A 17,298-nucleotide genomic window follows, 5' to 3' on the forward strand; every position below is an offset into this window, starting at 1 on the left:
GACTCTGTAATACACTGATAGACAAAACACTGACAATTGATTTGGTGTGGGCGTTCAAGGAAACGCCTCCCCATAACCGTGTTGGATTATGCCAATTTTCTTACGATGTCCATTTAGTTTGCAATGTCCTGTTAGGATTGACAGTTTTCTCCTTCTTCATTTAAAGCACTTTGCTACCTCTTTCCTTCCAAGGTTTATTAGGAGGTTCCTCGATTGTTTGTGCCCAATAAGTGAGTTCCAATATTCCTCATTTTCTTTTTATCCTTCTGTCTGAGGTGCTCCTTGATAGTGTGGATTCCTATGCCACCGAAGGGTCCTATCAGTGGCATAGCAGGCCTCTTGCAAGGGTTTTCCACTGCCTTCTACAATACTTCCACATGGGACCTAATAGAGGTTGACTTTGTTTTGCATACCTAATTTGCTTAGTTTAGTTTTGCAATGCAGCGTTATCTTTGAGCTAATCATGTTTGAACTTAGCCCTTTGATGGCTGCTTGGGTATTTGACATGATAGCTATGTTTTTGTTTTCGTACTCTTTATTCAAATTGAATTGGGTACATCTTTGATTATGTGAACCTTACCTGGGAAGATACTAGTGTATTTATGGGTTATGAGTATTTGGTCCCACGACTGAGTACTCCTGCTCTGACCTTCTTGTATTCTAGATCTGTCTCTGTACCAGTAGATGGTGCTATTCTTAAAGGAGGCGTTTTTCTCTTTTTCCCATTCCTTTTTGATTTGATTGAATTTTGATTAAACTCAAACATCCTGTTCATGTAATCTCTTGGGGCCATGAGTATCCAATGATTTTTCAATGTACTGTTATTATCTCTCCATTTTAGTTTTATTCCTATTGGAGATTTCTCTTTGATATTACTAATATTACCAGATAGAACCACCGCGATCCAGCCCTGTGACACTATACGTGCAGTAAAGAACGCAATAAAAGAACGTTGGCTGTGTTCATCTGAGAAGCACTTGCTTGTCAAAAGCAAAACTGAGAGATGGCCGCCAAGGATCTGATATGCAAAGAAGGGATCATAGACACCAGCTTTTAGGGGAAACCGTGTGCAGGTGTCCCGCTTGTAGAGAAAAGTTGTTCAGTGTGTTACACTTGGTCAAGGAGTGCTGCACCTTGACCCCTTACAAGGAGCGAGTAGGCATGGCACCTGATATAAAGCTAGTCCTCGGGCATGACAGTGGGTTGTTGGGTCCCCTTTTCCGATTTTTACAAGAAACAAGGGTGTTTTCTCATCTGTAAATATTGTAAGTATAATATATATTATCATTGTGTAGCTGTACTGTATATATTTATTTATTTGGGACCGATGGCGGAATATCAAGTACTCCATTGGGTCACACAGTGAACTGGGGGCTGATATGACTTCACTGTCATAAAAAAAATTTATTACTTATTTATTAACAAGCACCATCCAGCTCATGGAGCAGTGTATCTCTTGTTTTACCACAACACAAAGCAATTTAAATAAACTGTGATACTTTCTGCTTCTCTACTACTGTGTTTATCCAAAAACTTTACCATATCAAAGAGGTTTTCTTTTGTTAGTTTTCTCCATCATGTTTAAATTGTGGTTATTTATATTCTGATTAGACATGCCAAATAAATCTACAAGATGGAAGCTAAAGTTTGAAATAATATTAATAAAAAAATATAGATGTAACTAAAACTAAAACAATTGTATCAAAATTTTATTAACAGGAATGTCCAGTATAAACAGTTAAAAATTATAAATATCAATGGAAACAGAAGACGGCTTCGTTTGTCGATCCATTGTGCTATCTCTTGTGGAGTCATTGTAAAAAGTCCTTTATGCTGAGAAGCTGGCTTTTCATCAGTGTCTTCAAAAAATATTTTGTTTGGTAATGGATTCCTGCTGATAGACTCAACGGATAATGTTAACTGACTTGTTTTCTACATAAAAAAATATAAAAAATGAAAATAAGAAAAAATCTTTAAGTAAACTGTGATATAGTAATGAGATAAAATCACAATGTAGCCTATAACAAAACGGTCAAATAAATTAAGCAAAATAAAGCAAATATTTATTGTCTGATGTAATGTAAATCTAATCAGTTTTCCCATTTGTAATCTTGAACTTTACATTAATATTAATAATTTACTAAAACTATGAGATTTTATTTTTAAAGATATCAAATAGTCTTGCATATCTATTTTAAATTTTATTAATTTTATAAATAGTATTTATAAAACAATTTCTTTTATTTTAAAAGAAAATATACGTTTTAAACTGTTAACTGCGCATATTTTACCTGACTGTGACTAGCTGAATTTTGCTTCGACTCTTCGAGGGATGAACAAGAATGGCTTCTATCGATTGCGATTTCTTTTCGTTTTTGTTGAGGCGTTAATGTCGATTTTAAAATATATCTGCTATTTTTCTTCTTCAATTCTACATTTTTCCTGTGCGAAAATAAAACCAAAACAATTAACTTAAGTAAAACTGAATTGTTTTTAAAAATTAATTCAACCAATGTAGATTGTCTGCAATACAGACAGTTTTTTTTTTTAATAAGTTTGTTAAAACATAATATAACAAATAAATATTTATATCATGTTAAACGGAAATAAGTTTTTACCTTCTTCGCCAAATAGTGTTGACAAAAGCGAATTCAACCAGAGATCCAAAAATCAACAGTGTGCAGACAATAAACCAAACTTCTGTAGCTTTTATGTAAGAAACCTTCGGCAACGAGCTTCCGATATTTCTTGATAAAGTGATGAAAGTCAACATTGTACTTGTTCCTATAATTAATCGGAAAAAAACCCACATATAAGATGAATATATACAGCTGGATTAAAGTTGTTTTACCCAATGTGGTCCTTCCAGGTACTGCATTTGGATCGAGCCAAAACGAAACCCAAGAGACAACAACGAGGAGAATACTGGGTACGTAATAATCCATGATATAGTGTCCGACTTCTCTCTCCAGTTGAAAATATACAATCAAAGAACTGTAATTACCAGCTAAAATTAAGAAAAAAGTTTTTATTCATTTTTATGTGAAAATAAGGAGAAAACTAAAAAGTAAAAGTTTAAAGGTTAAAAGAAGTCTCATGGATCTATGTTTTTAACAATTTCGTATGCTGCAAAAGGGTTTTCTTATTGAATTTTCCTTAAACAATTTATTGGTCTTCTCGTTGCTTCTCTGCCCGGTACCATAGAGAGCTGTTACAGTGGTGTATTTAAGTAAGTAAGTTTATATTTAGGTTATCAAGATTTGGCCTATTCAACCATGACCACTATTTGTTTATTGTGCAATTACCCAAGACTTTTTTTTCAGGCAGAAGAAAGAATCTCAACCTGCTAAGGCCTTCACACTAGCATTTGGGATTGCATCAAGGCCATATCATACATTGTGAAAAACAAAATCACTAGGGCCTTAGAATTACCAGGGTATACTGGGCCGAGGAGCAACAAGGAGGCAAACTGGTCAAGAAAAGTCAGTGTACCTATTTTTAATCTTTTGCATACTAATTTTCCAAAAATGTAGACAGATTAGGTTAGGTTAGGAGTCAGTCTCTTTACTACCTGTGCACCATGACTAGTATCGGCCCATTGTGATCTCCATTGTTTTCTAGAACTCTTTATGGCTTTATTAAGCTTACAGCTTTTTACCAGATCCTAAAGCTTTTTTAAGGATTCATGTCTGTTTCCTTCAAGCCTTGGCTTTTCCTCTCCTAGGAAGCCTTCTCATCAACAGAGGCATGCTCTGCTGTCTCTTTTTTATAGCAATATCTGTCACAGGATTATTTCTGCTGCTCCAAGTCACATATACTTCCCGAGTCAGCAGTCCTACTATCGTTCTATTCCTAACATGTCCTAGTCCTAGGTTTCGTAGTCTTACCACTAGTTTCTTTGATGATTCTTTAACTTTTTTCATGGTAGGGCTACATTCCCATTAAACAGAGACTTGGTTTTAATCCAATGTCTGATAGATCTATATTTTTTTGCAGTTTGGTATGCCCCATGTTCAGGGTTGATAGGTGACCTCATCAAACTTTCCTTGGCATCCCAGGACAAAGGAAAGGACCATCAAAGGACCATCATAGAAACTAATGGCAGAACAACTAAACCTAGGAGGTGTTAGGCCTAGAATGATAGTAGGTCTTCTGACTGCACACTACAGACTCCTGAGGTATATGTATAGACTCAGAGCATCAGAAACAAACTTGTGCAGATCTTTCCAGGTGGAAGAGGAAATAGAGAACATGTCTATTGGTATGAAAGCCTATGCAGGCTGAGATTCCTACCCAGAAAAGCCAAAACAACATCTTTTAAGTTTATACACAAGTCTCTGGAGTCATCAATCCTTCTAACATTCCACTCCTAACACGTCCTAGGTTTAAGAGTTCTGCTGTTTATACAAGTATCTTTTAACAAACTTGTTCAATGTCTCTGTCCTGGAATACATTCACTTTGAATAAGAACTTATCTTTAACCTATTGTCTGATTGATTTATATTTTTGGAAATTTGGTATTTCAAAAAAGGGTTAAGGACCAATAGGTGTCTTGACTGAACTTTCATTGACTAATTTGCCTCCTTCTTGCCCTTCTACCGTGTATGTCCTGGTTCCCAAACAAAGATAATTTTGTTGTTTTCCCCTAGGTTTGTCAGGACCATGATGCTATCCCAAACGGATTTGGATTCTTCTACTGTCTTGGAGCTATCTGAATACCATATTTAGCCATCATAAATCAGGATCCCTTTCTCCCAGTCTCCTCTATTTTAATTATTATTTTTTTTAATATCAAATGTGAATTTGGGATTGTGGTGTCAACAGGTGTCTCCAGAACCATGTTTGCCTGAAGCCCCTAAGCTTTAATTGCTCCTTTTTATTTGAGTATGCATACACCTGTGAATTGTGGGTGTAACATCTCTCTGGATGAATGTAGTGGTGGTAGATTAAGGAGGACTTTCAGGGCAATAGAACACACTCATTATCTGTGGGGGAAATGTACCAAGTATCACCATGGATAATGAGAACCGCGGATAATAGGAAACACCTTGAATTTCAGGTATTGAAGCTTATTTCTCTATCTGCATACCAATTTTGTTTTTTTGACACGTTTTGTATCGTGTGCCTATCTTCAATACTATGTGTGAACTTATGTTCGTTCATATATTTCAGGTTTTTTTCAATAAGAAAAATACAATGTATGGCAACATACTTAAGCTTTTGCAGGAAAACAATATGTATATATGTTCATACATCAACAGGTATGCACCTAAAAAAGAGGGGAGCAACTGTAGATGAGTAGACGAGTAAAAAAATGGATAACAAGAGTCTACTCTTAGTGGAAAAACTAAAAGTATGGTTTATACTGATAATTGGATTAAAGGAAGGAAAGCAAGAGTTCCAGGGCATGCAAACACTAAATTCTGTTAGTTTTCAGTTGATTAAGAAAGGTTTTTTTTTCTAGCTGGGAAATTTCAACTAGCCTATTCATATAATATTATTAAATTATGTTATAAAGGGTTAGTTTAGGTAGAGTTAGGTTAGGGTTGGATTAGGGTTAGGGTTAGTGCAAGTGCAAAGCACGAATTGTCTCAATTATCTTAATACTGTGATTTACTTACAGAATTTGCTGTTGTGTATGCTTGAATTTCCTAATTTTCCTGTCGGCACTGCATACATATTCATACTTTTATTAGTCCATGTATCTACCAATGTATATTCAGTCAATTGTAACTCTTTGTTGACAGATATTGGTGAATCATTCTCCCATTCAAGAAGAAGTTGGGTTGTATTATAGCCCCCTTAAATTGTTTTAAAAAAAAATTATTAAACTCATATTTGCAAGCAAAAAACACTCATAAAAAGTAGGGGTATAATTTAATACATACAACTTTCTAATTCAAGTGGGCATAGTTGGCTGTCAAAGGGAAATTTTTGGAGATTCATAAGGCATAACAATGTCACTTTTAATCTATAAGTAAAACAAATAAGTAATATTTCTGTACATAATGCACTAACAAGTACGATCAACTCACCTTGATGAGTAATGAACAGTGCCGTCTGGATGAATTTGAATAAGAACATCTTCTTTTCCAGAACCCATTATCCGACTGTCGTGCTCATTTACCAAATACAGATGTGGTGTCCAAAGTTTACTTCTCAAAGTTTCTTCCCCCTCAGTTATTGATCCATTAAATTTCAGTCTATGATCGAGCCATTTGTATCTCACTAACAAATGTGCCGTGAATTGCTAATGAAATAATCATTATATGAATAATAGTAGCTCTTATTTATAAATTATTAAAGTACAGTTGGCTATATCAACAAATACTTAAAAAAATGACTCAATTTAATTTTTGTTATTTTTTCTCAAAACCAGAGATTTAATTTTTGTTATTTTTTCTCAAAACCAGAGATTTAATTATTCCATTAGACTAATAAAAATGATTATTATTGCATTTAAATAATTGATACAGCTTAATTATCAAATCTTGAACATACTCATAACCCATGGGCATGTATACCAATATTCAAAGTTCACACTGTTGATCACTCAGTTCAATTTAGACTTATATAAAAATAAAGAAATACATCTGACTCACGTCTGATAGCAAGAAGCCATCTGAATACCTTTGAAAATTAATCTGCTCATATGTGGAAACGTTTTAGGACAAAAAATTGTGGGTAATAAATATGATATGATAGATATGAAAAGGGCTACTGACAAAATGTGAAACTTTCTTTGGGGTTGGGAATGCACACTATTTTTGAAGGCAGAGGAAAATATAAAATTAAAATAGTAGTACGACATTTTAACAAAATATTTTCACTTACCAGATTCTGGGCCTCGATGGACCCTAGAAAGTAGACATACATCATGGCAGATATTACTGTGGGCTCGCCATTTTCAGATGGTCTTATCCATTTGTCATATCGGCATGGATCCGTTAAATGTTTCATTATATCGGTATTATTGAGATTATCGATTCTTTCACATGTATCTGGTGTAGACTGTCTAAAATTGTAGGAATGAAAAATGATTAAATGAAGAAAGAAAAGAGAGAGAGAGAGAGAGAGAGAGAGAGAGAGAGAGAGAGAGAGAGAGAGAGAGAATCATTTTTACATGTTAAAGAAAAGGCCATGTTTAAAACAAATTAGCTCAACTCCCGTGGAGTTGTCATGGATTGAGTAGTAGCATAGGTTAGGTAGGATTAGGTTGTGCATTTGGGCTGAGTTTGGTTAGTTTTTTCCTTATTAATGACCTTATGAACCCACATGTTAATCAGAGTATTATTCCGGTGATTGTTTCATAACATAGGGTTGAGGGGGTAGCGTGAAAAAAGGGCCAGGGACGATGGTGGAAATTGAACCACGACCACGTGGTCTACGAGCCGAGAGTCTATAGGTTAGATAGGGTAAGGTTGTGCACATGGGTTAAGGTAGGTTAGGTTAGGTAGAGTAAGGTTGTGCGCATGGGCTGAGCTGGTTAGGTTAAGTTAGGTTAGGTAGAGTTAGGTTACATATCCATGATTAAATGTTTTCCAGTAAAACTGAGTAAATACGCGAGTTCAGTGTAAGCTGCATTGATTTCTAATGTTTGCTATCGCTGTAACGATGGTGAAAGTGAAATTTTTGAAAAAGGATGACAAGGGGAGTTCTGGCTTGTCGGATGAATTTAGGGTGAAACACCTCTGACAGGCTTAAATGTTCGGAAGTGACTAAACTGCAGGTCCATGACCATCCAGGCACAATTTTAGGATGAAAGTGCAGGAAAAACTCAGCAAGAGTTTAAAGTTGGTAAAGCCACAGAAACTGACTGTGTTGGATCAGCGGCCCTCCGCTGGACACAATTGTGATCGAGCCTTGTCGGAAAGTAGGCCAAAATATATATTTTTTTAGCAAGAAACAAAGTTGATATTCGTTTTCTGCACTCGAAAAAACTGTTATTACAAATTGTTGAGAAAAAAATATTTTTCTCAAATTTTTCACCTTTCCACAGTCTGAGATTTTTTCGAAAATCATTTGAGACCACCCAACCTACTCACAGGAAAATTTACAAATGTTAAGAACTAGTAAAAAATTATAATGGGAGATAAAAAAAATAAACTGTTTGAGAGGTTTTGTTGATTTAATCGTCATTTGATTCTCTTATAATTAGGTAAAATCTAAACATTGCTGGCATAGTCTAAAAGCAGAGGAATTCTACTTTCCAATGGTTGTAATAAAAATATAAATAATCTTGAAATACATGCTCAAAGAAGAAAGGATTAATATTAATAGAACCGGAAATAAAAATTAAACATTTGAGTATATTTTGTCAATTTCAACGTTATTTTTGAGTGGTTAGCATGAGAGACTCTCACGCCGCGGTCGTGGGTTCGATTCCCACCGTCGCCTCTGGCCCTTTTCTCCCGATAACCCCCAATTTGAACACANGAAAAAAAAAAAAAAAAAAACGTTATTTTTCCTCTTATACTGATATCAAAATTCAAAATTGTTGACATTGCCTAAAGGTAGAGGAATTCCATTTTGCGACGGTTGTATAAACATTCAATTTGGATAACATCCAGAAGAATTATGAATTTTTTTTTAATTGAACACCGAACATCGAAATAGCAAAAATTGACACCGGCTGATCCAGCATAAAATGTTTAATTTTTTTTATTGTAATGAAATTTCGTATTAAAAGGCTTGAAAGAGTGTTTAAAATCTTGCTTTTTTTCCCAAAAATAACCATTTTTGGCCTACTTTACTGAGAATGTCTTTTGGTTTTTGTAACATTTAATATGTCTAAGTCTCCATTAATAGCATCCTGCTAATTATTTTCTTATCATAGGTAAAAAGCAAATCGACTAATATTTAATAATCTTGAAATTTGGATAAAATTCTAAAAAGTTGTGATTTTTTAAAATGAAACACCGGACATGGAAGTAGCAAAACTTGAAAACATTTTTTGGTTATTCTAAACATTCTTAACTCCTGAACGGTTTTTTAAAAAAAAGGCCTAGTTTACTGATAAGCGTCTTTTGGGTTTTGCAAGTTTTTAAAAGTCTAGTCTCATTTAGTACAATCCTACCTGCATAATGAAGGCTAATGCATAATGAAGGTTGATAAAACCGGAGATAAACAATAAAAAAATAAATTGTTCTCAATTTTAACCATAATTTACTAACTTATAATCCCATAAAAATTCAAAATTGTTGATATTGTACAAAAGCAGAGGAATTCAAATTTCCACCAGCTGTGATGATGGACAATTTGGATAAAATTCTGAGAAGTTGTAAATTTTTTAAGTTGAACACCTGACATCGAAGTAGAAAAAATTGAATACCAGTTGATCCAGCGTCAATTTTTTGATTACTATAAAAATTCTTAACTCTTAAATGGTTTTTCCCCAAAATTTTTTTGGTCTATTTTACTGAAAAGAGTTTTTGTTTTGTGTAACTTTTTATATTCCTAGTCTCTTTAATACAATCCTGCTTAGTATTTTCTTATCCTATCTAAAAAAAAGCAATTGGGATGGTGAAAAAACAATGCAGGTTTTGAAAAGGCAGTCTAAACTATTTTTTATTTTTGATAAAATAAAGAAAATATATTCGAAATATTTTTCATCACAATCTATGCATTTTTGTCAACGTTTAACGCTTTTATTCCGCTGATATATAAATCTTTATTTCGACTTACAATAAAGTCTTGGAAGGCGTTTTCGGCTTCACCGCGTTATCTAAAAAGTTTGTCTCTCAAGAAGTGATCAAAATGACTAAAATAGTGTTGGCGAGAAGTCGGGTAATTATGGAGGGTGCGGAGGTTTCATATCCTAAGTCCTTAAGTTTCCGCAGGGCTGGCTTTTCGGCATGTGGCCCGCATTATCGTGAAGAAGACTCGGCCGGCTCGGCCCCTTACGGCTTACCAATGCTGGACAAAGACGTTGCAGTTTCCCGTCTATTTTGTCAATTTCTTGGCAATATTTATCTGATGTGATAGTTTCACCATAATTCAGGAAATTATAATGAACAAACCCAGCAGTACACCACTAAAGAGCCACCATAACCTTTTTTTGGGTACAGATTTGGTTTTGGGAAGTGTTTTGGCGCTTCATCCTTCTCCAACCACTGACCTGTTCACCTTCTGTTATTGTACAGAATCCATTTCTCATCGCAAGTAATGGTTCGTTGGGGAAATGGATCATTTCGGTGGTGCAACAGAGAGACGTTCAAATGCCAAAGGGTCGATTTCTTTGGGCTTCGGTTGGTTCGTGCGGTCCCCACTTGTCGAGTTCTTTACTTTACCAATTTGCTCCAGATGGCGAACGACGGTTCAGAGGTAAACACTAAGCTATTCCGCAATTTCCCGTGTGTCTTACGTGCATTCTTCAATCAACGTTTTTAGCTGGTCGTCGTCCACAATGGAAGGACGTTGAAGTTTCCTATATATTTTGTCAATTTCTTGACAATATTTCTCTGCTGTGATAGTTTCACCATAATTCAGGAAATTATAGTGAAAAACCCCAGCAGTGCAACACCATAACCTTTTTTGGGTTCAGATTTGGTTTGGGAAGTGTTTTGGCGCTTCATCCTTGTCAACCCACAGACCTGTACACCTCCCGTTATCGTACAGAATCCATTTTCAGCTAAGCAACACTAAGCTCTACCGCAATTTCCCGTGTTGTCTTTGGTGAATTGCCTTCAATCAACGTTTTGAGTTGGTCGTCGTCCACAACGAAAGGCGTACTGCGACCTTCCCTGGCTTCGAGATCGAAATCTCTGAAACCATTACTGCACCGAGCATTCGCCAATGCTTCCCAACCCCAAACTGTATTGATGAGCCGCTCTTCGCTCAAGTTTAAATTCGTAGAAATAAATTTGACGAAAATCTAGTTTGGACATATTTAATTTTGCAGGTCCTCACTCTTATAAAATTCAATATAAACTAAAATATTTTGTATAAAATGTAACAGTTAAATAATCCATAAATTAGATTTGAGGATTTAGCTAGGTTTGACAAGCATCTGTGAAAATAAAACAAATTTTCAAAACCTGCATTAATTTTGCACAAACACAATATATATAATAATCTTGAAATACCAGCACATAAAAGACAGAATTAATATTATTACAACCGGAGATAAACAATAAAACGTTTGATCAATTTTTCTCGATTTCAACCTAATTTTTCTCACTTATAATGGCATAAAACATCTAAATTGTTGAAATTGTCCAAAAGTAGAGGAATTCAATTTTAAAAAGGCTGTGATAACGGACAATTTGGGTAAAATTTTAAAAAGTTGTGAATTTTAAAAAATGGAATACTGTACATGGAAGTAGCAAAAATTGAATACCTCGATCCACCCTACAAATGTATATTTTTTAATACTATAAAAATGCTAATTTAAGGATTTTAAAGACTCCTTATATCAAATCCGAATTGTTTTTTTCCAAAATGATTTTTTGTCCAATTCCTGAGAGCGCCTTACGGTTTTTACAACTTTTCTATATCAGATTTTATTTACGTAAGTACGTTCCTACTTATTTTCCTTATTGTAGATAGAAAAGAATACGATGTTTGACCGCAATCTTGAAAAACATGCAGAAAGAAGGCAAAATTAATGTTAATAGCACCGGTGTTAAACAATAAAACATTTGAGTGGTTTTGGTCAATTTTAAACCTTATTTTTCTCACTTGTAATAGCATAGAAATTCAAATTTGTTGACCTTGTCTAAAGATAGAGGAGTGTAAATTTTCAACGGTTGTATAAATGTTCAATTTGGATAAAATTCAAAGGAGATGAATTTAATTTAAAAAATTTAACTTGATGAACTTTTAAATTTTAATATTTAAAATGAGAAAAAACTAAATTTCCAACCTCGTTGGAAAAATTCACGTTAGAGCTTGGCAAATTTCACTTCTCCCTTTAATAACTTTCTAGTGGTAAACCATTTTTTTACTTACGTCGAACCAAAATGGAGACTTTTTATGCTAAATGGGAAAAAAGTGGTGCGAAAAAGAGAGAGGAGTTAATCTAGTAATTTCACTTTTTGTCCTGGGCAAAATTTATTTTACAACATAAAATTAATAAAAAAGGATAAAAAGAAAGAAATTTGAAAGAAAGTGCATAAAAAAGAGACAGTAAACATAGGGAACAATTAAAGCAGGAAAATTGGACGAAGTATCTACACTAAACACAGACAAAAAAAGAACAATACAGAAGTGTAAAAATCAACTTAAAATCAATAAAATCACAAAAAAAAACCAACGTAATTTGGTGGTCCACTATGTTTAATGACTCTTTTTTATGTATTTTGTTTCATTTTACTTTCTTTGTTGTATTTTTATTAAGTTAAATTTACAAAATAAATGTTGGCCTGGGCAAAAAGTTGAATTACTAGATTAACTCCACTCCCCATTTTTCACGCCGTCACCACTTTACACATTAAATTAAAAGTTCTAGAAGGGTGCCTTCTTAAAGGAAATTTGACCATATTTTCAATGGTTTTTTTGGATTTCCCTAAAAATGAATAGTTCAAGAGCTACGAGTAGATTTAGGACGAATAGTGGTAGATAGTTGAAAAAAACATAAAACGTTGAATATCTTCGAAAGGGTTGGGAATCGAACCATGGTTCATACGAACTTTTTTTGTTGCATTTGAGGTTCACCCTGTATAATACTTTATTATTATTTTTAAATTATTTATTTATTTTTTTAGTTTGCCTTACAGGCATTCAGTCAATATCATTTTGTTGGTGAGAACCCGAGCCACCCCCAAAGGCCACCCCACACACCCCCGCTTCTCATTCGGGTTACACCTAATTTCGGTAGCATTAGGAGGATGTGGATAATAATCTTGAAATACATGCACAGCCACTGCAGGAATTCTTTCTCGGATCCTTAAATTCCCCGGAAAGAAGGGTTGAAAGAATATTTTTCGATGAGTATCACGAAATAAAGTTTTATATAAAGTATTATGTGAACTCTAATCCGTAGCATTTTCAGCACTTAAAAACCGTGGCTAAAAGTAAAGGTCTTAGGAATGAACCCCGCCGAACCGTCGAAAATTTCAACGTTCCACTTCTTTTTCGTGGTACGAATTTCTAATAAACTTCGGATACCTCAAAGATATCGGTTTGCCGAAAGATAAAAAAAAAAAAAAAACGCAATTTGGCCATCTGTTTATTCAAACGCAAACAGGAAATTTTCTTAGTGGTGGATTATGAATCTCTTCCTTTCTTAATCTCGCCTCTTGTTTGTTCATCCGATTAAGAAACTGTGTAACCACCAGGTGGAAAAAACTTTTTTTAGAATTTGTTTACGTGCCAAATAAAGATAAAATTTTAATGCTGCGACAAAACGATTTTCTTTCCTTTTTTCCTACTTTCCTTCTTCCTCCTTGTCAAGGCCTTTAAATAGTCATGTGGTTTTTTTCAAGTTAAAAATATCAAATTTGACAATTTTTTCACCCCATCGTAGTCATGACGGAAAAGGGGTGAAATATTTTATTTTAGTAAGGATGAAATGTTTATCATGTTTTACCAGGATGGAGGACTAAAAATGGAAATATACTCACAATCTGACTTGATGTACTAAGATGGTTGATAAGAACATCGAGTACCACTTTCCACTCATTATAGCGTTTATAGCTGTACGTTTAAGTGGGTATTAAATCATAAAGGTAAGTCACTTTTTCAAAATGGAACTCTTCCGACACTCGACCCCCACAAAGAAAACCAGCGCGTACACAAAAAACCGTTATAAGGCTAATTGACTAAATTTCAATTTTAAGTGAACACAAAGTATTTTCAAACACGATTGTGACGTTTGTTTCGTGTATTTCCACTTCACGCCCCCTGCTTTAATTTGATAATGAATATTCAGCGTAGAACGTAGGGCTCATTTGTTAATCATATAACCTTAATGAAAGGCTGTTGACTGTCACAAATTGGTTGTGCAAACACATACAAGGTTGTCCTCCTGAGTTTTATCAGTGTTTTTTTTTGTTGACATACAATATCTACGCCAAATGAAATGTGTTCTAAGGTGTATTTGTTCACTTTTACTTTCACGCCTATTAATCTACGTTGATATTGTCGAGACTGGTTGATTATTTCATAAGTTAAAGGCGTCAACGGTCGCGAGTTGCTTCATAATTGTCTATGTTTCTGACATTATTTCAGGGTGTTAACAATAAGAAAATATCGGAAGCATACAGCAAGAGTGTATAGATGCCCACAAGGGCCATCGACAACAAACCCTTGACCCAAGTTTTTAAGTGAAAATTAACGCCTTGAAAGTTAACTAAAGAGCAGGATTATTTCAAGTTTTCAACACTTGAAAAACATAGAATCTCTCCACCTTCTCTGGTTCCAGACTTCCCAAAGCCCAGCTACAATCCTATCGACTACAATCCTCTTTTTATCAGTTACTCTCAAACCGACAAACTCAACTTTTTTTAAGTTACATATCTTCATATATTTAAAATTCAGGCCGAACAATTGATTTTATAGACATAGGTGGATTATTTATTAGGCTAAATGGCTCAACTGCGGGTTATTTCTTCCCTGTCTATACAAGAATATTTCACGTTGTTAATTAAAGGGTCAGGGTTATTAAAAGTTTTCAACACTTGTTGAAATTTCTGGAAAATTCTCCAATAAATTCCATCCATAAGCGCTTGCATTAAAAGAGCTAAAAACTACTTTGGTGCGTAGGGGTTGAGCTGAATTAGGTTAGATAGGATTAGAAAAGGGCTAGTTAATTTTTCTAAAGCACCTTTCCGTTCCTGCCATCCTAAACAAACTTTTGTTAATTGAAATTAGGCTATGTTAGGTTAGGTAGGGTTAGGGTCAGGGAAAAGTTAGGTTGAGTAAGGTTACGGTCGTGTTAGGGTTAGGTTATATAACCTAATTGATGATATTATGTAATATAACCATGATTTTATGTTTTTCTGTATTTTTTCTTTTTGAAAGCCCTTTTTCTTCCCTGTCATCCGAATAAAAAACGCCTTTAATTGAAAGTGGATAAAGTTAGTTTGGGTTATGTCAACTAGGGTTAGGGTTAGGAGCGGTAAGTTTATTTTAGGTTTAATGTTCGAAATAGATTATATATATATTGTTACAAAAAGCGTACCCCCCACGCGTCTTCCGACGGGCATAACTCAGAAATGGTCGTCCTATCAGGCAAAAAATTCCACCCTATTGATTTTTTTCTTTTTCTCCATAAAAGAAATTTCTGCCCTTAATTTGTCTCATTATTTTTATAAATAAATATTTCTTTATGTTTAATTTTAAATTGGGAATATCAATTAGAGGTAAACGCACTTAATCCTTAATCCAAAACAAGGATAAAGGATTTTTTCAAAGTTTAATTTTTACGGAATTTAACATGTTTATTCAGTCTCATTTGAATTCTGAAGCATTAAACTGTTTAATTTTCATATTTTCGTTTTTTTAACTTAAAAATGCCACTTAGTGCTGAGGATGTTGGGCGTGGTGTGGCTCTGATGGAGGATGGACGTTCCGTCAGGTATGCGGCTTTGCCATCGGAGTTCCCTACGAAACTCGAAAAAAGCGAGACGCCGTTAGAGGATTTCGAGAAACTGGGTCCTACCTTAGAAGGCCCGGTTCTGGGGCGCCCTAGGCTAACAGAACCACAAGATGACCGTTTTTTGAGTTTGAGAATTTTGCGAAACCTGCACCTTGCTGTTGTTCAAGCGATTCATCAGCTCCAGAATGTTCGAGGTCTCTAAATTTCTGAACGCACTGCTCGGAGAAGATTAAATCAATATGGACTAATGGCTTTTCGCCCCGTAAGAGGAACTGAATAATTGTTTTGTTGTGTTGTTGAACTGTAATCGAATTTCTTTCATTGATTGCCCACTTTGATAGAGATACTTGAGAAGGTGTTCTATATAAAAATAAAAATAAATATTGCGTTTGGTCGTCGCTCCCACTTGGTGTTTTGTTTAAAAAATGTTTGATTGTTCCGTGATTTGTTCTTAACTGCTCGGTCAACAAAAACAGAAAGTCGTATAAAATATTTATTGAATTTATTAAATAAAAAAATGGCGTTGAAAAATTGAAATTTTCAATAATGGTTCAGCTATTGAATTTCATTGATTTTTCACATATGAATTAATAGAAAACGTTACATAAACATGTAGTTTTATAATTTTTAAATTGTACTTGAGCAAATCTAGAGCAATTAAAAGAAGCAACAATCGTGTGAATGAACTATAATATTTAAAAAAATATAATTTTATAATAATTTAATTTTTGAAAGATGAAATAAATGTTAAATCCTTTTTAAGGTTAAGTTTAGTTTACTTAAGTTACATTTAATTGTCTAAAATAATAAACATTCATTTTTGTTTGCTTCTTTAGAAAATTTGTAATGCGAACGCTTGTTAATTCGAAATACAAAAAGTCAAAAAACTGCAAAATTTGATTCGCGATTTTCATGATTTTGATTATTGTGATAGCTCCTTCATACTTCTGAAATCCTGTTAGAAAGCATACACTAAAATAAGAGCTAATAAATTTTAACATTTTATTATTTATTTTGGGCTGAATAAATGACTTTTCCGTGATCATTTTCTCTTCATCGATTTAGTGCTACCCGTGGAGTGCATATGGCGTAGATGAGGTTATAATTAGGTCAAGTAAGGTAGAGTTATGAACATAATTGAGTCTAGTCACATATCCATGATTCCATTTTTTTCAAGTTCCTTTTCATTCTTATAATCCTAATAAAAACGCCTGTTAATTGAAAGTAGGAATGGGGACGGATTATGTCGAGTAGAAAGGGTTGGAGGTCTAAGGGAAGAGTAGGGTTGGGTACGGTTACGGATATGTTAGACTAGGTTACATATCCATGTTTTGTTTTTATGTTTTTTCCTTTTAGCTTCGGTCTGGTAGGGCTAGGGTTAGGTTATTATCTACGATTCTATGTTTTTTTTAGATGCTTTGCAATTTGAAGGTTTTTAAATAATGGTTCTAGCCTTTTTGCATTGAAATAAGAGAAAAAAATGGAATTTTTGATATTTTTTATTTATTTTCTATTTAAAAAGTTATTTTCATTCCTTTTATCATAATACAAACTCCGTTAATGGAAAGTGGGGTTAGGGACGGATAAGGTTAGGTTAGGCCAGGTAGGTTTAGGGTTAGGTTACATATCTATGATTCTATGTTTTTCTTTTTTTGTGGATGCTTTTCAATTTGAGATTTTATATAATTACAATTAATTAAGGTTTTTAGTTGAGATAAAAAAGTCAATGGCACAAGCGGGATTCGAACCCACGATCTTCG

General features: G+C 34.1%; 1 protein-coding gene across 3 annotated transcripts; it reads right to left on the bottom strand.

Moving 5' to 3' along the window:
- Positions 1–1,694: 1,694 nt before the first annotated feature.
- LOC112128233 (glycine receptor subunit alpha-2-like) lies at positions 1,695–15,715 on the bottom strand. 3 transcript variants are annotated; one of them, XM_024230149.1, is made up of 9 exons: positions 15,690–15,715; positions 6,835–7,015; positions 6,036–6,250; positions 5,889–5,971; positions 5,622–5,801; positions 2,852–3,007; positions 2,619–2,784; positions 2,292–2,442; positions 1,695–1,932 (listed from the first exon to the last, which is right to left on the bottom strand). In XM_024230149.1, exons 2-9 carry the CDS (start codon positions 6,958–6,960, stop codon positions 1,702–1,704), a joined length of 1,308 nt encoding a protein of 435 aa, XP_024085917.1. In that variant the 5' UTR covers positions 6,961–7,015; positions 15,690–15,715; the 3' UTR covers positions 1,695–1,701. The 3 variants fall into 3 exon arrangements, with proteins under 3 accessions (XP_024085917.1, XP_024085916.1, XP_024085915.1); XM_024230148.1 differs by having other exon boundaries at positions 15,602–15,691; XM_024230147.1 differs by lacking the exon at positions 15,690–15,715 and adding an exon at positions 13,563–13,948.
- Positions 15,716–17,298: the final 1,583 nt, after the last annotated feature.

The sequence above is a fragment of the Cimex lectularius genome, unplaced genomic scaffold (genome assembly GCF_000648675.2).
Source record: "Cimex lectularius strain Harlan isolate CLEC.00 unplaced genomic scaffold, Clec_2.1 scaffold56, whole genome shotgun sequence".
Classification (NCBI taxonomy): Eukaryota; Metazoa; Arthropoda; class Insecta; order Hemiptera; family Cimicidae; genus Cimex; species Cimex lectularius.